We start from the raw sequence: 21776 nt of genomic DNA, 5'->3' as shown, positions 1-21776 counted from the left end.
AACTGAAAGAATAAGTCAGTGACTTGTGGAAATGGAACTACAAGGCCACAGGTCAAACTCACAGCTGAGGTAGGCTTTGTACAAACTAAATTTATCAGTAAGGTGACAGAAAAGAAATGAATACAGGGAAGGTACAGGTAGACACACCAAGTGCAAGAGAGAAAAACAGGCAGACAGACAGACACGGAGAGAAAGGGCCGGAATCGCTGCTCTGACTTCTGACTACTTTCGGGGTCTGGTTCCAACTCACATGCTCACTTAAAATAAATCTCCTTTCCTAGAGGGAACTTGAGAATTTCAGTTTCTACAGCCCCAAGAGCCAAAGGCAAGAACCCAGGCAGGGTAGACACTTTTTATGAAGGAAATCCTTTGAGTGAAAGGAGTTTTCCATTCATCATGGGCATTATTCCTCACCATTCTCCAGGGGAGAGTAGCTATCCGTGGCAGGTTGAGTTGGCACCACTAGCCATGGCCTTAAACAGGACAGGCCCCAGGCCAGGGGGCTAATCCCGACTTGTCTAAGCCAGTCATGGGCCAGTTCAGAATCTAAGAATGGACATATGACCTGGTGCTGGTCAATGAGACTCAAGAAGAGACTGCAAGAGACTTCCAGAAACTACTTCCTCTAGATAAGAGGAGAACACTCTTTCTCTGCTCCTTTTTGTCATTCCTGCTTTGGATACTATTAAGTGAGGATGTGATGCTTGATGCTCCTGTGAGCAAGAGGAGAAGGCTCGAGAAAGAAGGGACCTGCTCACCCAGTGCCTTCCCAAACTGCAGCCTCCCCATCATTGTAGAATGAAAATAGTCTTTTCTAAGGCCCTCCTCACAGGGAATTCAATTTCTTTTAGGTAAACGTTGTCTTATTGGATATGATCTTTATACACTATTTTTACAGAAAAAGCAAACCAAGATTTAAGGATATTTTTATAAAATTGCTAAAGATTGCACAACTAGCAAGGTGGAAGATGTAACTGGAAATGCTGGTCTGCCTTTTCCTTTCCACGACACCACGGTTTCTCATCCTCAGCACTACCAACATTTGGGATGGATAATTCTTTGCTGTGGGGATTGCCCCGTGCATTGTAGGTTGTTTAGTGACATCCCCGCCCCAACTGTCTGGATGCCAGTACCCCACCATCCGTGGTTGCGACAGCCAAAATTTCTCCAAACATTGCTAAATGTCTCTGGGGACAAAATTTCCTGCAGTTAAGAACCACTGCGCTAGACATCCTTTTTTAAAAAATCTTCTGGCACTGGCATAAGATACCAGGGTCTTAGGCAAAGAGATGCTGTAAATGTTCTAAATGTTCTCTTTCCAAATGTATGGCTGGGCAAAGATGAGTTGATAACAGTGACAGAGGAAAAGAGAGAGAATTTGAAATAAGTGACAGTTAATGAAATAATGGAGAGGAATGAGACAGAAAATATAAAATGGTTATTTTTTAGCCAGTGGTGGGGTAGCTGCAGACTTTGAGGGAGAGTATTTTCAACCCAGGGCCACTGCAGTGGTTCTATTAAATTTCGGAGCAACAAGAACTTGCACCATTCAGAAAAGCACGGGGACAGCTGGATGAGGGCTCTCTGCATTGCATTTAACCACATGCTCGTTTTGACCCTGAGTATATTAGTTTGAGAACCTGCCTAGGAAATAGATCCATGAATAATAGGGTACGTTCTGCTGCTTTACTTTCCCATATGAGTAAGTATTTTTATGTTTTCTCAGCTTTCCTTAGGCATCAGAAATGAAGCTATTAGAATAAATTCTATGCAGTTGTACAAACTTCTGAGTTTCTGCCAAATGACTTTCTGTCTGGGGCATATGCTCTAATATTATTAAATATTAAATATTGAGCCACAGTGAAACCTAAACCATGTATAGGTTGTTTAGCGGATGCCAGGCACTGCCCTGAGTCATTTACATGTATTAACTCTTTGAATCTTGAGAACATCCCTAGTATCTACTTCTCATTTGACTGATAGGAAAACTGAGGCTCAGATGTGGTTCAATTTGCTCAAAGTCACACTGGTTGTAAAAGACCCAAGAATCAGTCTAAACAAGCTAAATCCAGAGCCTATGATCTCAGCCGCTTCGTTCCGTGATGCGGTTTTGAGATCCTTCTTTGGTGAGAGTCTCATGGAAATCAACTTCATATACTTTTACCACCAATTGTGTAATAGCAAAGTTCCCTTCACCCAGGAAACACCTTTACCTAGGAAATAGTGGACTTCCAAGAGCGAGCTAAGGAAGATCCAGTTTTGTTAACAACCATAATCCATAATCCCACGTTTGATTCATTCATTAATTCCCAACTGACCAAGGACGCAGATGCATTTGATGAGGACAGAGGTCCCTGGAATACATCTTTAGGTTCTTACTGTCCTCCAACCATCATTCTCTTATGACTAAATTGAAGTCTTATATTTCCTATTTGGATGTTTTTTCAGAAGTTAAAAGATCTTCCTTTATTTGCTTTCAAAGTTTCATGCACCTCTGTCAGAGGTTGTAACAAAACAGGATATTGGATATGCTCCTTGGAAAGGCTGGTCTCATGTTATGACATCAACTTAATATCATCCCTAAGTCTATCTCTATAAATGAATTACATGAAAGAAAGATAGCACATTTGAGGAGAACTAAGCTGGAGCGCTGTGTGGCCTCTGATGGGGTGGATAAACAGAGGCAATCTTTATCGCCTCTGAGTTCCAGTTCTTTCATTTATAAAATGGAAGCAATAATGTCCATTCCTGGAGGTCATCATGAAAATTACATGAGATAATCCATTGCAAGTTGCCTGACACGGCACTAAGCACATGGTCTAGACAGACAACTGTAGTTCCCTTTTCCTTCTTTCATAGTAGATTTCATTACAAAATTCAGAAGTAATACCTTGCAGGCTATATAAGCATAATATGCAGTGTGACTACCAGGTTACCTACCACTGGGTCCACCTGTCAGTCACTGCTTTGGGGAGATGTTGACTGCTGAGAATGGCATTGTCATGTAGATTGGGGATAATGTCAGAAGTACTGGATTTAAGTCCTGATCTCTTTCCCAACGTAGTTTTAGAACTTTGTGTAAACCCTTTAGACTCTGGTCTATGGTGCTGCCATCCAAATGGAGGGCTTTGGGCCCAATAGTTGCTAAAGTCCACTTTCACTCTACAGATGCTGACTACACAGAAGCTAGGGAAGAATCCTATTATTGTGAGACGCTTAGGTGCTTATTTAGTCTACGTATCTTGCTAGTTATGGCACAATGAATTTTGGAACAGGGACTCATTATATGACAAGGTATGCTGGGAATCATGTACCTACAAAGGATGTAGATGGTACTGATGCATAAATAAAGCTCAGGTAGTTTATTATGACTATGCTATCTTTATGAAGTAACATTACAAGTAATGAACGACACGTGTATTACTTGAATCACTCTAGATATGTCAACTTAGATCTTACTCAAGCACTTCAAATATCTTAAACTGAGAACAATGTTTCCAATTACAATTATATAAGCAAAAAGAATGTTAATCAACCTGTCAGTCAGCTATTTCTCGGTTTCCTGGGCAACAGAAATCTATGAACATTTTTAAAAAGGGATCTTTTAGTGGAAAATAGGTCTTTCGGTCACTAAGTCCTGGGAAGGTTTCTAGGGGGTCCCATCACCAACTTGAACTCTCTGGAAAGCAGAGGATCTAAGCCCCATAGCACAGTCTCTGCTTGGGGTTTGACTGGAACACTAACTTTGGGAAACTCAGTTGTGCTGTCTTTGGTCCGAGTTTGTGAAGATCTCCTTGGGAGGTTCCCACAAGAGGGTCTGATGTTAACTCATCATAGTCAACATTGCTCTAACGTATTGAGCTCAATGTAAGAGGAACTCTTCTTTCATTATTCAACTTGGGCTTTTACACTGGATATAGGATACTTCGGTCTTATTAAAAAATCCCTCAGCTTATAAAGCTTCATTTCTTTGGATAAAGATATCTGGATAAAGAAAGAAAAGTATTTAACTGGTTACAAGATTTATGTATGTACTTTTTAACATCTCTAAAATCAGTTGGCATGTTGCAGTCCATGGCAGCATTTTTTTTTGCCAAGCAACATATGAAATAGTAGTATACTTCACAACCAATGGCATATCAGAAGTGGAATATGGTAGATTTCGCCAATAAAATGAATCCTTTTTTCCATTTCAGTCAAAAATAAAAAAATAGGAGCAAATTATATTTTTAATGAGTTTTTAAAATACCTAAATTAAGACTTCTCTATGTTGATGCTAATGATTTTCGTCTAACTCATTTCTTTCTAAGAGATTTTTAGAATTTTTATAATTAAATTTTAGTTTTAATCTAAAAAATTTTAGATTTTTATAATTAAAATAGAAGTCGGGTAATACGGGATTTCCCATTTTCTATACAGTAGCCAACATAAATCAGAAAAATACATGATTTTCTTCACTGTGTTTTGTTCAAAGTGACAATTTATCGTCTGTTGTTGGATGCTTTGCATATTTTTATCAAAAGTGTATCCTGACAAATGACAAATTACATTGAGTGAGATGATAGGGCTGGTTTTCTATAACAAAAGTCACCTTGTACCAGCAAAAAGATCTTGTTATGTGTGTTTTATGAACAGTGAATCAGAGATCACATCTCCGCCACATTTTTAAAGCAGAGATGGAGAGGGCAGCTCTGACACCAGGGCAGGTCCACATCTCCCTTTGACCTTCCTTTGAGTTTATAACAGAAGCTGTCTCCTCAGTAACAGGAAACAACTATAGTGACAACCTTCTGGTCACTTCTTAAATATTGTATCATCTCCAATTTTTGATTGTAGAAATAAACAAGACACATATTTGTTATAAACCAAGTGGGTGAGTGTACATTTCCCATTATATAATTAAGCACATCTCAGATAGCCACTAAAATAACCTTGAGTCCTAGACCAGAGTCCTTATCACTTAAGAACTGCTATTATAGTCTTTTGCCCTTTTTACCATGAAAAATGCAAGGCCAAACATCTACAAGAAGAAGCACTGATTCTTCTAAAATACACATCCATACTTTAGGGCTACTTCTCAGATATTGCACTTTATGTTTTCTCTAGCTGCAAAGAATTTAAGGTGAACACCTTTGTGCTTTTAGAGAATTGTTCAAAAATGAGAAGGGACTTACTACACACACTGGCATTTTTCTAACCAATTTCAAGAGACACTGCAGAAAAGTTTGCTTCTAAAATCAGAGATCTGAAGATAAATAACCCAAAGCACTAACTCCACTGCAAATCTACGTCCAGTGCCTGGATGTGGGGGTACATCCACCTGTGCTGTGAAAGGCCTAGGTCTCGCGTCAACCTTGGGCAATGACAGTTGTTTTAATAGCTCTAGCCTTCCTCATGTCACTCTGCCTGATTTTCCCCCACAAATTGAAGGTCAGGCTTCATGAACATGTGATGTAGAAAATGGAAAGAGCATCATCCTTGATGGGAAACAGATGGACTGTTCAGATGCCTCAGGCAGTCGTGCTGTATGGGAGAGACAGCACAGATTTCAAATAGTGGGCTGTGCCACTTCTCTTCTCCCCTCTGTCTTGAGAGGTATGCCAGAACTGACAGCCACAGAGATCAGCAGTTATATGACAGCAGAGTGACTTAAGACATTTTCAAAAATGTGGAAGTTAATAGCTGTTGCTCATATTCTCTGAGAACAGAAAAAAGAATTTGAGATTACTTGATTAAGGGTTCTAAAGACAAAGGAAAAAAACCAAACAAGCTGATTCTTACAAGTGAGGACCCAAACAAATAAATTGACAATGGAAGTTGCGGCATCTGCCTGGATTCAGAGTCCGGTCTCAGTGCAGGCGGGTTTCTCCTCCTCCTGCAGGACGCATTGTGAGAATGTACATTAGGCTGTTTTTCCCAGACCCTCCCATGACCCCAACCAGCATCTTCCAGACTGTCCCACACGGGATTCAATGGTTTATTCTTGTAAAAACTCTACTTATTTCAGCTTCTGAAATTACAGCTCCCAAGGGAAATTGATGGGTATGGAGGTTACTATTTTATTAATGCTACAAAGGGCAGAAGAGTCCACACCAAACTCTGGAGATAAAAATCCAAGAATAAAACAGAGATTACACCCCATCTTCAAACCAGCAGTGTCTCCTCTTAAGATATTTCTCATCAAAATAGGCAGAAAGCTTAGGACAGCATCCTCTGTGGCTCTTGTGCAAGCTAAGAGCTGAATGAGTTAAGAGAGTAAAGACAGAGTTTGCAGGAAAGGTTGAAACAAGAAAATATGTGGTCACTACTGAAGTGAAGGGTAGGATGGTAGGAGAGCTGGGTTCCCATGGACATGTTTTCAGAGGTCAGGGAAGGTGGACACTTACAGGACAGGCGGAGACGCTCTGCTCCCACTGCGTCATGCTCAGGCTCTCCTCAAGACTTGTGCATTTCTTCATCACCACATCCCAGCCACAGTAAGGGTCCTGGGCCCCAATGCAGGTGCTGAAAATACATAAGGGTTAACAGAGAGGCAGTTTCACCACAACAGATGCAAGCTAAGGCAAACCTGGCGCCAATGAGTTCACATAGGCACTATACGAGAAACAAAGTTTTAGTCTGCACACTAAAGAACAGGGCTATCTGCATATGCCAGCAAATAGCCAATTAAAATTAAACAATTAATTTTGGCTGAAATATCTATTTATTTTCTAAGATGCAGGGCAGATGACTAAAAGACTATCTGGGAAACATGAGCCTTCTGGTGTCATGAGCAAAGCTAAAGTCAGAATTTTGCAATGCTGAAAAATACTAGTTATCACCACTACCATCATCATCATTGTCATCCTCCTAATAACAGGCATTATTTGTTGAACACGTAGTGTGATATATAAATTTATTATATCATTTAGACACAAACAACTTCTATAGGGAGGTATTAACATCTTCCCTTTATTTGTCATCATCATCACCACTACCACCATCATCACTGTCATCACTATTATCATCATCATCACCATGGTAACAGATGCCATTTGTTGAACACCTACTGTGATACATCAAATTATTATATCATTTAGACAGTTAAAACAACTATAATGAGTGAGGTATTGTTGTTTTTACTTTGTTAATGAGAAAACTGAGGCAAAGAAAATTTAAGAAATTGGTCCAAGGAGAGGCAAATACACCCCAAACCCTTCAACATGGTTACTCCAAATTTAATAAAATAGAGAAGTCTTCCTTTTGAGTACCGTAGTTTAAAAATGATTAAAAATATCATTTTAATAACAGTTTAATACAGCTCTGACTACAAGATTCAGCAAATTATATCAGAAGTATTGTAGATGGTACATATTTTACATTAGTTTTGTCTAAATGAAAGAGTTCACACACAATCAGGGGCATGATTAGATGAAGATTTTGTCTGCTATGCTATAAATACAAAAGGTGGCGGATGGGGGTGGAGGGAAGCAGACAGAGATGACAATGACAGGGTCAAAATCATACAGAAGGTGACCCCACAGGCAAGCAGGGCACTGAACACCTGGGGACTCTCTCTGTGAAGGGGGAAGAGGTCAAGAGGTCAGATGTGTGAAACGATGTGAGGAAGGCAGGAGAATACCCCATGGAAGTGCCAGGGTCTTCTCAGAAGTAGGGTGCACTTACAGCAAGGGAGACTGTCGTAGAGCTACCAGTGAACCGAGAGTAGGACTAGAAACCACAGCGTAGCTATCAAACACGGGGCCAGGGAGGCAGTATAAGTAATAATATGTCGTCAATATTAAGGACAGAAAATAATCCTAATTAACACATCGAATATGCTAACCACTTATAAAGTGCTGTTCTAAGAACTTGACCTCTATTAGCTCATTTAAACCTCATAGGACCTTACAAATATAGGGTCTCAGTGGCTATTACATTTATTCCACTTCAAAATGAAGAAACCAAAGCAGAGAAAGGCAAGGTCGAAGTCCCACAGCTGGGGAAGATTTCTCTAAAGACAATACCTCAAGCAATACAGGTATAAAACTATTATTTATTACGTTACTATTCAATTATTATTTATTAGCCACCCAAAGAAGTTCAATCAGAAACGGTTAAAATCGGAGCTTCTCACAGCAGGACTAGGTTGGGTGGGAAGGGGTTGGAAACAATTACCTGTCGAGATAATCTTAATAGAACCTTTTGATAAGTGGCCGTGCACATTTTAAAAGGTAAACTGAGGCACATTAAAATTTCCAAGAGTTTCTTTGAGCATACATTGATTCAAATTGGGCAGTGCCAAACCCAAGATGGTTAGGGGTGCTGCACCTGCAGGAGGAGCTAACAGGGAGGATTTTATGGAGAAGACAGGGAAGCAAAGCAAGGAAATGATTTGACTGGCTACAGCGTAGATGGTTGCCTTATTAGGAAAAGCCTAGTTGGCTGTTTGTGATCGCTGTTCTTAAAATTTCATTTTCTCAGATGCGAGTGCATTGACTCTGGCTTGGGTTTTGGTTTGCTCACCAAGGCCACCAAGGCATTACAGCCTCGCCAGTCTAATGGCCTCCTTCTTAATTACTTTAACACATACATTTTACTTTCATGCAAGAAAAATCAAACAAACTACTTATAAAGAAAAAGTAAAAGTCTCCTTTCCTTAGAAATAGGCAACTGTTCACACGTTTATACATTTTGGAGATACTTTCCCTATTCAAATAAGTGTGCATGAGTGGATATATCTATACATAAATGTATATTTGGTTGCTGTGGTTTATATGTACAACAATGCATGTAACACATGCAAAGGGGATTGTACACACAGCCTCATGTTTTAATTGTTACACATAAAAATATATCATGAGACTTTCCTTGCCAGTATATACAGATCTACTTTATTCCTTTTAATGCCTGTGGTGTATTCTGTTACCTTGATGCCTTAACACTTATTTAAATCCTTTAAAAGCAAGGCTGTAATGCACATGCGTGTTCATATTTTCTACATGCTAAACTCTTACAAGTGGAACTGGTGGGTTAAAAGTTATGGATATTAATAATTTTGTACCAACCAACAATATGGGGGATGCCTTTATCTCTTCTCCCTCTTTCATGCTGCATATTGCCTATTTTTTTTTAACTTAGCCCTGTCTGAGAGAGGAAAAACAATTTTCTAGCTACCTTTTTTATTTATTTAGTCGTGAGATTAAGACTTGCTCCATTTAGTGTGTGTGAGCACTTACTGATTATCTGTATTTCCATTTCTGTAAACTTCCTATTTATAAACAATTCCTGGTTTCATTTTGTTTTGCTTTTTTGATTGGGTCATTGGTTTCACTATTTTTATCTGGTCATTGGAAGCAAAAATTTCTCTATTAAAAAATTAATCCTCTGTTAATAGTATTTCAAATACTTTTCTCATTTGTCACCAAATTTTTTTTTTCTTGAGATATAAATGTTTCAAAGTTTCCTGCAGTGAATTTAATGAATCTTTCCTTCATAGGATTGGATTTTGTGCCATACTTAGAAAGAGCTTCCATACCTAAAAATCATAAAAACATTTACCCACAATTACTTTTGATTCTCCTACGGTATTATTTCACTTGCCTCACTATCTTTGATCCATCTGAAATGTATTTTATCAAGTCTCCTTTCCTCCCGTACTAAAAATTAAAAACAAAAGAACAAAAAACATACACTTTTAATCTAAATTTCTCAAACTTCACACCAACACAAAAAGATCCATGGCTTAGAATTAAGAACAAGGAAGCTGTGTATGGTTTCTTTTTCCTTTTTCTATTGAATTCAGATAACATCTTTCTCAAACACAAGTTTACAACAGAGAGCGTGAGCACTAGCTTTTCAAAATCTCTAGTTCTTGAGGTTTGGGAATATAACTTCTAATAATTGACTTTTTAAAATAAAAACTCATTTCAATGATCAGTTCCACTGGGTAGAATTTAATCTTTATTTATACTATATAGACATATCCAAAATTTCTCAATTTTAGGAACTCATCATTTTTTTGTTTTATTTTATTTTATTATTTATTTCTTTATTTTTTTGAGGAAGATTAGCTCTGAGCTAACATCTGCCGCCAATCCTCCTCTTTTTGCTGAGGAAGATTGGCCCTGAGCTAACATCCGTGCCCATCTTCCTCTACTTTATACGTGGGACACCTGTCACAGCATGGCATGCCAAGCGGTGCAGAGGTGCACATCCAGGATCTGAACCGGCGAACCCCGGGCCACCGAAGGGACACATGGGAACTTAACCACTGTGCCACGCAGCTGGCCCTAAGAACTCATCATTTTTAAGTCACACAACTGATTTAATAATATCTCTCTCTTTTTTTTTTTTTACAGGAGATAGGAAAGATGAGAATAAACCAATGAGTAAGTAAAACCTTGCAAAGGGTACATTTTTGTATCTATGAAATAAGACATCTCACATAGTGTATCTAGGCTCAGGGTCAGTAAATTCTCCCTGAGTAAGGCTGCCTGTGCAGACACCGTTCTGTAGGAAAATATCCATAATGAGTTGCCTTCAACTGAGACCTGTAAGACAGACCTGGGCAAAGGGTGGAGATTGAGAACCCTGCTTCCTGCCGTGCCCTCATCTGGCTGCAACAGTGAGATGTGACCAAACCCCTAAATGAGCCAAAGTGAAGCAGAGTCACTCCTTGCTGGTGGAATGCCACAGAGTCCATCACACATCGGAATTCTCTGTGCATGGTCCCTCTTTCACATCGGTGGGCAAACAGGGCAGAACTACACTTGGAGAATTAGTCACAAGGCCCGCACTCCTTTTCACATTTCTTATTAAAGCAACATTAGACAAAATCAGATTCCAAAAAGGGGAAAACTTCTCCCACTGCCTAACTCTGCTCCAGGCTCCCTCTTGCAAAGCTGCCTGGAGAACTGAAATGCAGGGTAACGTGAACTACTCTACACTGTTTTAAATGAAATCTGCTTGCAAAAACATTACTTTCTTCCGATAATGCTGACGGTTCTGCATGTCCTTGACATTCCACTTATCCCTTAAAATACTAAAACTTCCCTACAAACACAAATGCCCATTCACTAAAAAATACCATTGATATATAAATAAGTTTTCCTCGCTTAAAATATTTTAAACCATGGGCAAAATCTGATGAGCGCTACCTTTATTCTAAATTAGACTTTAAGAAAAATCAGTCTTCATAACTTTTTATTTCTGGAAGGTGGGTCTTTTAAAGAGACTGTGTGGAGAACCACGGACTTCCTATGAATGCAGCCATCACGAAAGCGGCTTTTCTTTAGTCCACTTTGAAACTCTTTTTCTTTGTATAGTAAATCTTTGTAATAAAAACTTCTCCTTATTTTGTTAATAACCTTAGATTATTCTCATTTGATATGTTATCCTGGTATTTCAACATATCTGAATTCAGAAAACACGCTGGCCAGAATCTGAAAGGTTATTTGAAAACACATTTATTAAGTATATTTTAGAGCTAAATGGGTATTAATATTTATCTGAATTCTTCATTTACATTTTAAAGTTTGCAGTTATGCTATTTACTAATTTGAATAACAAGCAAAATAGACATATTCATTAGAATCTCTTCACTGTACTTCTGAAAAATTGGAGCTAATTACTGAACATGATCCTCTTGTATATTAGATTATCTAAGTATCAATGATGTTATCTGGTGTGTTTCTGCCACACTAATTGTCTTTATATCAGTTTATTTTTGATATTAAGAATTTTTGCCATATTAACGCAATGTATTCATTAAACATGGGATGTTAAAAGTGCTTCAATCATTTATTCATTCAGCACATACTTAAGAGCACCTGCCATGAACTAGACTTTGAAAGTGGTGGGGGTATATATGGTGGCAAACAAAACAGATACAGACACTGCACCCAAACAATTTACCTTTTAGTAAAGGAAATAAACATTAATCGATTACACAGATAAATGTCAACAATCAGTTGCAAAGGAAAGACCAAAAGGGAGAACCCCATTTAGTTGGGTGGGTCTGGGGTCAGGTAATAGGTGGGGAGCGGCATTTAAACTAGGACTAATGAGCTAAATAGAAGTGATCCATTTGATGAGTATCAGCAAAACCAGAACATTTTGGCAGCATGTTCAGCCTGAGGAAGGTGCTCACGTGGGAGGGAAATAGGAGGGTTTGAAGAACTGAATAAAAGGAGGCTAGGTTTTGGCTGACTTGAGTCGTAAACAGCAGAGCCCTGGAGCCCTGTTAAAGAATTAAGGTCTCCTTGGAAGCGCTGCACACTTTAAAGAGCTTCCCAAATACTGTCAAATGTCAGTACTTAATTCTATTCCCATTTGATGGTAGTGGGAAGGATCGATTTACTCGTTCATGAACGATCCTTGCCTTAATTCCTAAGACAACCTGGGGCATCTTATTCTTAACCACCATGTTGCCATATATGTCAGAATCCACTTTTACTTTAAGAGTTGTACTAAAAAATATCTTACAAGAGGGACTGGCCTGCTGGTGCAGTGGTTAAGTTCGCACGTTCTGCTTCTCGGCAGCCGGGGGTTCACCGGTTTGGATCCTGGGTGCGGACATGGCACCGCTTGGCAAAAGCCATGCTGTAGTGGGCATCCCACATATAAAGCAGAGGAAGATGGGCATGGATGTTAGCTCAGGGCCAGTCTTCCTCAGCAAAAAGAGGAGGATTGGCAGTAGTTAGCTCAGGGCTAATCTTCCTCAAGAAAAAAATTAAAAAAACCTTACAAGAAATATGACTGAAAAAATTCTAATTAGACAATAACCTTCCAAGAACGCATTCTAAGACATAAACTAATCCTTCAATTGGTAAATCCAACTGGAACCTATATTTTCTTCAGTTTCCTTTTCTGCAAAACTGGCATGATAATACTTACCTAAAAGGGCTGTCTTAAGAATTAAATTATATCATGTACTAAATAAGAAAAACAAAGTTTTTTTGAGATGGGATGTTTATAGCTAGTCTAATCAATCTCTAACCATAATTACATGTTATTATATGCTATCGACTTCTGAGGTATTTGAAAACATTCTATACCCAAAATCCTAAATCTTTGAATACCATGGGTTCTTTATTTAATCAGGCAATGTCAGACACCACAATGCATTCTATTTAGTGGTGCAAAGTATTCAACTACACATTTGGATCAATTAACAATGATTTGTTTTTCAAAGATTGGCACCTGAGCTAACATCTGTTGCCAACTTTTTTGTTTCTCCCCAAAGCCCTCCATTACATATTTGCATATTTTAGGTGTGGGTCCTTCTAGTTGTGGCATGTGAGATGCTGCCTCATCATGGCTTGATGAGTGGTGCCATGTCTGTGCCCAGGATCCGAACCAGTGAAACCCTGGGCCACTGAAGTGGAGAGTGCTTAAAAACTTAACTACTTGGCCATGGGGCCAGCCCCCGCACAATGAATTTTTTGACTACTTGCATGTGCAAGGCACAATGCTATGTGTTGAAGACACAAAGGAGCAGAAATGAACTAGAGAGGGAGGAAGAACACATTCATGAAAGTTGTTTGACAACAACATAGCATGGGATAACTATTAAGTGAGAAGCGCAGACAATTGGTGCTACAGGAGTCAGAGGAGAGAGTGGTGGGCCAGGAAGAGATGATGTGCAGGCTGGCCTTTGAATGAAGTTCGGGTTTAGCTGAGTGAGAAGCACATCCCTTATCATCATAGCCTGAGGAAGGATGTCCCAGAGCCATGTGTGCACTGCATGATCCAAGAGGTGGGTAGCTTGGCTGGGTGGAGGTTTCCTTAAGGCTCCAGAGAAATGTTCTGATGTGCATAAAATGTCTGGGTTTTGCTTAGACAAGGGAAATTTGGCTGTGGCATATAGGATGTGTAAGATAGTGAAATCTATTAGATTAATTTATAATCCCCAAGAAGAACTGAGATACGACACAATTGTAACAGTATTTTTTAAAATGACGACATGTGCCAAGTAAACACAGATATAATTACTAGTAAAAATACACGTTTATACTCATTATGCATAACTTGCTAAAGGTATTTAATAAGAATTCAGGTTACATGCTAAAATTTATAGATGAAATTAATGAACTAGAATTTCAATTAGTCACTAACTTTAAAGATATTAAAAACTGTTCACTGCAGGCTTATTATTAAATGGGATTGTTAAGTACAATGAGGATTTTTCACATTTCAATTTGCTTTTAATATTAAATTTAAATAACTGATATGTACTGCCAGTAATTCTAGGCAAATGCTTTTTAGTTAAAATCTTATTAAGCAGATATAACACTCAAATTTTCCTGAAAAATATGTTTTAAAACTAAACAAAATTGATATAAATTTTACAGTGAAGCATTTTGGGAAAATTGATAGTAAAAAAAAACAGTTAAAAGAGTAAACGGCATTTGAAATAAGCAAAACAAAAGGGCGTTCTGGAATCTAGTAACTGAGATCAGCTTGGGACCAGATTTGCTTTCTGACGTGATACAGACGGACCCGCTTCATCCACTTGGCATGCACAGAGTCCTGAGCTGTTTATCTTGGCCTCTGGGTGGGCCTCAGTCATTGTGAACTTTGCCCTAGAACAAACATAAAGTCTTTCTTGAAAGGCCAAGTCTGTGCCCAGGATAAAGCTCTCCAAGGAAAGCAGCCTCAGCCATGGCCAGTTTTATACTCAAGGACCAAAACCAGGACAGAGAGGGCACAGAGAGTAAGAATGGCCAACACGAGCCCTTCACATCTCAGGGATGTTGAAGTAGTTGCTGGGAGTGATGACCAGAAAATGCTGTATCCATGCGCCTGAGAGGGAAAGAAAAGAATCACTGGTCCCTTCATTTGGGGAAAAGCCTACACTTTCAGTATTCTACGTTCTCTGTTCTGTAAGATAGTGGTAATTACAGGTTCCTCCAAGTCTACTCTCCCACAGTCTCTTCTCCTCCCCGGTCCATCAAGGGTAAACATGAAGACATAATATCTTCTTGTCTCATGTTTCATCAAGGGACACCCTTGTGGGAACAAGGGTTTAATGGGCAGAATCAGAAGACACAGGAGAGTTTGAAGGGTCAACAGTTACATCTGAAGAACGCACAAGGTGTCAAGGAATACATCTTAATTTTTACACAAGACCTTAGAAGACACTAAGTCCAGAGGAAAAAAAATTTATATGATTCTAACTCCTTATAATTCATCCAACTTAACAGTTTACCCAAGACTGAGTGAATGAGGCTTAGGCCAAGGAATCTTTCCTTGGAGCATAGCCCACTCTGAGGAAGAATATCTGGCCATCTCAGCAGAACAATTACGGCAAGCGTGGCATCTACCTTACACTCGGATCCTCTAGTGCTCTCCTCAACAGCTGGGATGGGCCTGGAAATAGCAGCAAAGGTAAGCATTTGGCTTTCCTCACACCTGGCCCTGTGCAGCCTCCACTGGTGCCTGACTCTCAGACCGTTGTGTATAGATACATGTTCACTTGAGACAGGGGATTCCTGAATATCCACTGGCAGATGCTTCTACCAGCTGGATGGGGCCAGGTTGCCATCATTCACCTACACACAGAATGTGGTCACAGTAGAGTCTCACAAACTGCCAGAAAATCCATCTACTCAGACAGACCAGAGCTAGGTAAACAATTTAATGTAAGGAGCAGAATCTGGCCTGATGGGCGCTGTACCTCTCAGGCAATGCGAAATTGTTTAAAGGTGGAAAAACAAATTCTTGATAGGTCAGTTTGCCTTCGGTTTAGTCCAGTGGCAACGTGAAGTATATCTTGGCAAAGAAGGCAAAGCACATGTACAAGAGCAGTTTGAATTTTTGCTTTTCTTTTCCTATGTGTGTGTTTCTTTTTATAGTTGCTTTTGACTTCCATTTGGTACAGAGGGAAATTTAAAGTCAAGCCTTCAACAGAGGGTGGAGAGAATGAATAAAGACCATTCACTAGCAATGCTGGCTCAGTAGGACCTACATGAACTGACCGGAATAATCAAATGAGAAAGGAAAGGAACCATCTTGTACCGAATTCTTATTATGTGCCAGACCCATTACTTAGTCTCTGTCTTTTTGTCCTTAGTAACATATTGAGTAACCTGATCGAAATCACATACCAAGCAAAGGCTTATCTAGGATTCACCTGAATCCAAGGCTCATGATCTTTCCATACGCAAGCCTGATTTGCAGACATGTGGGAATGGTTATTTCCATAAGAACCATTAATTCATCAGACTATGCTGCAAATAAAATTTTAGGGGAAACCCAGTGTATAAAAGCCGAAGTGCTGCAGCTCAGGATAACTCAGGTGCAAGGATCTGAAGCTGAGAAAAGTGCTGCAGCCCAAGCTTCCCCATGCAGTTCTTTACATGGCTTTAAACTCAGGAGCTCAAAAGCAGGAGGCCCGTAGAGTAGATGTTAAATAATGAAACCTTGCATTGTGAGCTCTTTAGTTGTGTTTCTCAAACTCAGCTGAGGTACAAAAGGTTGGTAAATATACCAATTTTCAAACTTTATCTAAGTGACTGAAACAGGAACACACTGTGTGAGGAAACTGAATAGAAAGCTGAACCCCAAACGTAGGCTGGCTACCGCACAGCTAAGGACGGTTAAGAGCCTCTCCTACTGGATTTGACCTATGGAATAGTTTTAGCACACTTGACTGTTCTTGAAAACATTCTCCGTTGAAACAACAATGTGATTACAGCAAAATATTTGGCAAAAGAAGAGAAGAAAAAATGGTACTCATAAGCCTATGATTGTAGGGGCAGCCCATGGCGTCTCTGCAAGATGATGTTCATATATTTTCTTTGTTTTTATTGTCTACTTGGATCAAAATATATGTTTATATCATTGCCAAAGGTGGATTTACCATTAGGTTAAGGAAACAGACTTCTTTACTTCATGAGACCTGTTAAGGCCCTGTGAGTGGCCCTAGTCATTTTGTATTTATAATTTGATATTCTTTTCCTTAGTGAGAATCCCTCCCAAACTGCATAAGCTTCAGATCCCACAAAACCGACTTTTCTCCCTAATTATTACACAACAAACAGTAGTAAGCTTTATGTTTCTTAATGTCCTAGTCGACTGCATGCATGTTCATGTTCTACCTATCACATTTTGACCGCTGCTTTTCCACCCTGCCCAGGACCTGGGGGTGTTACCTTGTGACTTTGCTGGAAGACACTGTGTTCCAGCCTAAGATCCACCTCAGACCTCCTCTTCCAATGTGCCCTTCACAGTCGTAATTAGCATGTTGGTGAATGTACTTTGTCTTTTCCTCCTATTTTTTAAATAGCTGTAATGATGGCATACACATAATGTTGTCCTGCTTTTTTCAATTACTCTCATATCACACAGATGTCTTCATGGTCATCATAGAATGACTTCAGAATAAGCCACTGAGTGAACAATCCTTGAATAAGCATATCATAACTTGGTAAATAATTCTCTTACTGTTGGAAATCTAAGATTGGAAGACGGGTTATGATTCAGATATAACTTAGGTAGTAATTGGACAGAGATGTCAGCCTTGGACATTAGGTCTTAGAGTAGTCCAGGACTGGACTTTAATGATAAATCAATTGTAGGATAAAGTCTAAAGCAACTCCATGCCCCTTTGGCTTGAATTCATGATAGACATTGGGAGATTTCATTGATGCCAGAATTTCTCATTAGACTCTGAGCTCCACGAAGACAGGGTCAGCGATGCCTCATCTGTCATTGAACACTCAGGGCCTGGCTTGGTGCTTGGCACAGATGAAGTTCAATAAATATACTATGAATGAATTAAGTAGGAAAATCCACAGTCTATTTAGAGTCTAAACCAAAGCCAATGCAAACAAAAACTCAAGATGTTGAGATTTCGAAAATATTAAATTCATTTTGAAGAGAGAATAATTACTTCGTAAAATGGGTTCATGACAAAATGTCCCTCTGAATGTTTATGTGATTCATAACTGAATGGCTAAAGTTGTCCTGCTGGGGAACATGGTGGGGACACTGCAATTTCTCTCTATACACTGTGAGTTTCTCCCATCAGGCAGATGCTGTCTTTAGAGAACATTTAATTAATAAATGTGCCAACTTACGAACTCCTCCTTTTACAACTTTGCTCTTTCAAGCAATACATGTCCTGCAGTACACTAATATCCTCACTAATTTTCTCAATGAGGTGTTCATTTCTTTAGCTAAATGACACTATTATGGACCAAATTGATTCAGAATGACTAGATACCCATTCATAAATGGAGCCAAAGTCTTTTCTTAATGGTTCCATGTTTCCCTCGAGTTTTATAAAGCAAAACATAAAAGGCATGTCTCTCCTGTCTTATCTATAGATTACGATTCTCCGGTTCTCAGCCTTTTTCCTCTCCCCAATTAGTTTTAATAATAAAGCAAAAAAAACCACAAAACCAATCCCAACAACAAGAAACACTTAAGGTCCAACAGTTAATCCTTTGGCTTATGTTTTTTTATCACTACGCATTTCTGTAAAGGGAGTTTCACTGTTTCCTAAGAACTCAGATTTTCTTTTTAGGTTATGAAGTAAAGTAGCAGAAAAGAGAGAAGCAGAGTGTCCGTTTGTAAATTGGATAAGTGTTTACCGAGCCTGTCTTGGGCCAGGAAACATGATGGAGGCTGCATGCAACCTGGAAAGACAGATGACGACCAGCCTTTGGCTTATGGTCCCGTAGGCTGAATGAAGCCTGGACTGGCATGTAGTACTCAGAATTCTAGTTTCTGTTCTATGACTGAGGATTCTTTAGACATTCTCTCTCTGATTCAGACCAATCCCTCACCCGCAAAATGTTAACTCCACATCCGATAGGTTTATCTTATCTCATAATTGTGATGGGTGTCAAAAAGTAAAGAATATATAATTGTTTGAAGAAAAGAAACCACCATGATATTCAGAAAATATTATGGTATAGAGTTAATTTATGTAATTTAATAAATTTAACACCTAATTTTATAAATCAGTGTATATGATAACAATGTACATTTATTCATTCAAAAGGTATATATCACAATAGTCTTTTTTTTTTTTTTTTGAGGAAGATTAGCCCTGAGCTAACTACTGCCAGTCCTCCTCTTTTTGCTGAGGAAGATTGGGCCTGAGCTAACATCTGTGCCCACCTTCCGCTACTTTATATGTGGGATGTCTACCACAGCATGGCATGCCAAGCGGTGCCACGTCTGCACCCAGGATCCGAACCGGCGAACCTTGGGCCGCCGAGAAGCGGAACATGTAAACTTAACCACTGTGTCACCAGGCCAGCCCTGATAATACTCTAATTCAAGAGTTAGCAAATGACAGCCCATGGGCCAAATCCAGGTGGCCACCTAAAGTTTTACTGAGACACATTGTAGGGGAACGCTCTGCCCTGCTGCCCTGGTGACTTTCCATGTCTCCACGTGCGGCAAGGCTTAACAGCTGACCTGAGCTTTGGCATGAGGCCCTTTGATCCTCCCTGATCATGGCACATGGGACGATTATGGGAAGCTGCTACAAGGCCATTTCCCTCCCACCTCCCTATGTTCCATGGAGGCTGTCAGGAGATAGCTTCTCATCGCCTCCCAGGTTCTGATGAGAGATAAGGCTTTCTGCCCCGACTCCCTCCCGCCTCCACTAGGATACAGCTGCAGGCTATAAAACTGCTAAGCTGCACAAGGGAACTGGCTCCTCAGCAACATGGTGCGTTAGTTGTCATGTTGCATTGTCATCCGGCCCCCTTTAGTTTTGGTGTCATCCTGTGAGACGAGGGGCATGGCTAGCTGACTGCTTTTCTGCTCTTTTGTTGTCTATGACAGTAATAAACTGTCTGAATCTAAAAGTGAATCATGCTCCTTTGCCTGACCAATCTGTTAGCCTTGCTGACACACTGCCACACCCACTCATTATGGTCTGCGGCTGCTTCCATGCTACAAGGACAGAGTTGAGTAGCTGTAAAAGAGACCATACAGACTGTGAAATCTAAAATATTTTCTATTTGGTTCTTTACAGAGAAAGTTTGCTGACCCACTGATCTAATTAATGTGTAATCCTTAAAGCAGCTTGAAGTCTATATCAAAAGCCCTCCCATCACGACTCCTCCTAGCTTTCTTTTCTTTAGACTTGAGGAGCTGCAATCAGCCAGACCAACTGGAAGCCTACAATATTCCCTTGGGTGGGGTGGGAGCCTGATTTGACTATTACATGACTATTACATGACTATTACAGCTGAGCAATCATTCTTTTCTCCATGAAACAGTGACATGAGGACTCTTAACAGTTCTCCGCCCGCGTTTGTTTTCCTCCAAGTGGCAGGTTACGATGTTACATTGGTATTAACATCAGGTGAGAATTAAGGCAGTGGCTATTCTTGGCTGCTCCATCCTATGCATCTATAGAAAACTTTTCCTATTTTTAAGACCTCATGCTGCTATCGAGATCCCTAACTGTATCCCGGGTGCATATGAGGTGGCCCACAGGATGGGGTCTGCTTGTCATACACTGTACCCATATCCCGGCCTGTCCAGACCCCCAGCATCCTCAAAATTCAGTAAATGTTAATTCACGTTATGAAACTAATACATATATTTGGTAAATATGTCCTAGGGCACAAAAGAATACACAAGAGAAGTAAAAGCTTCTATCACACTCCATTCTCCCAGAGGTGACCATCCATTCTGATGAGTTGGATATATTGTTAGCAAAATTTCCCATGTTATTTATTAAATGGCTGTGCAAAAAAATGCTAAAATTAAAACCAAATATTTTCACTCATTTTTTGAGGTCAAACTTGACTAGAACATATTTTTAAAATATTGTTCTTTCAAAATAAGTTTCCGAGGAAAACTATGTGATGTTAAAGGCACCAGGCTGTTCGTTCAATGTTACCATGCATGCCCAGCATGGATGGTGCAGGCACGCACTTTTTTCAGCCTCCCCTCAGGCTCCAGGACCACCTCGAGGATAAATGCAGAATGGAGACTTATTTTAGAATAACCAAGGAGCTATAGAACCTCCTCTGGTCTGCTGGATCCCAGCCTGGCGGCTCTTATAATAAAGAAGAAACGAATAGGAAGAGGCCGTGGCTAGTTGTCGGTAGGCACAGCTGGGTTCTCCCAGTTCTGGACTAATAGCTCAGGCTCTCAGGAACATGTGCAGAGTGCCATCAAGGAGCTCGCCCCTGCTGAAATCTGACCCCTGAGCTGACTCCTCATTGTCCCAGGGGCAGCCCAGTAAACCTAAAGCCTGGGCCCTGGGGGCAAAGTCTCAGCTCTGAACCTGAGTCATGTTGCATGAACTATGTGATCTTGGGCAGGATGCCAAAAATCTGAGCCACCAATTCCTCATCTGAGAAATGGAGATGCTATGCGACTTTACTCTCAGGGTGTAACGATTAAGGAAAGTGATGATAAGATCTAGCACAGATACGTAAAAGAAACGTGAAATTGTATCAATTGTTATCATTTATAAACATTTTAATAGATATGAAACTATGCAGCACCTTTGAAAAACAGATATTGAAAAAACAAAAAATGTGACTATGATTTGGAAGGAGACAAGTAATTTAGTTAAGCTCAGTTTCTCTTCTCAAATACTTAAAAATTCATTTATAAAATTGATTTTCTAATCACACATAAAATTACTCTATTCTACTATGAAAAGTATATTTAACAAAGAAATTAGAATCCAATTGTTACTCAATTGTTATCCTGTTCCTATTAAGTGTACTTCTTTAGGCATATTTCTGGAAAATTAGAATTGCTTTTGTCAAGAAAAAAACCCACACCATCTTTCCTCATAATTATCCAAA

The 21776-nt window shown here is 39.6% G+C and overlaps 1 protein-coding gene across 2 annotated transcripts in view; it reads right to left on the bottom strand.

The window, feature by feature from the left end:
- The window catches only part of SEMA5A (semaphorin 5A), a 460360-nt gene that overhangs the window by 85681 nt on the left and 352903 nt on the right, over positions 1-21776 (bottom strand). For both annotated transcript variants that reach the window (XM_070246052.1, XM_023625852.2), the window contains exon 13: positions 6387-6504. In XM_070246052.1, the coding sequence (XP_070102153.1) occupies positions 6387-6504 (118 nt within the window). The remainder of the gene's footprint in view (positions 1-6386; positions 6505-21776) is intronic.

This window comes from Equus caballus, chromosome 21 (genome assembly GCF_041296265.1).
Source record: "Equus caballus isolate H_3958 breed thoroughbred chromosome 21, TB-T2T, whole genome shotgun sequence".
Classification (NCBI taxonomy): Eukaryota; Metazoa; Chordata; class Mammalia; order Perissodactyla; family Equidae; genus Equus; species Equus caballus.
This window is presented reverse-complemented; position numbering and strand designations above follow the sequence as displayed.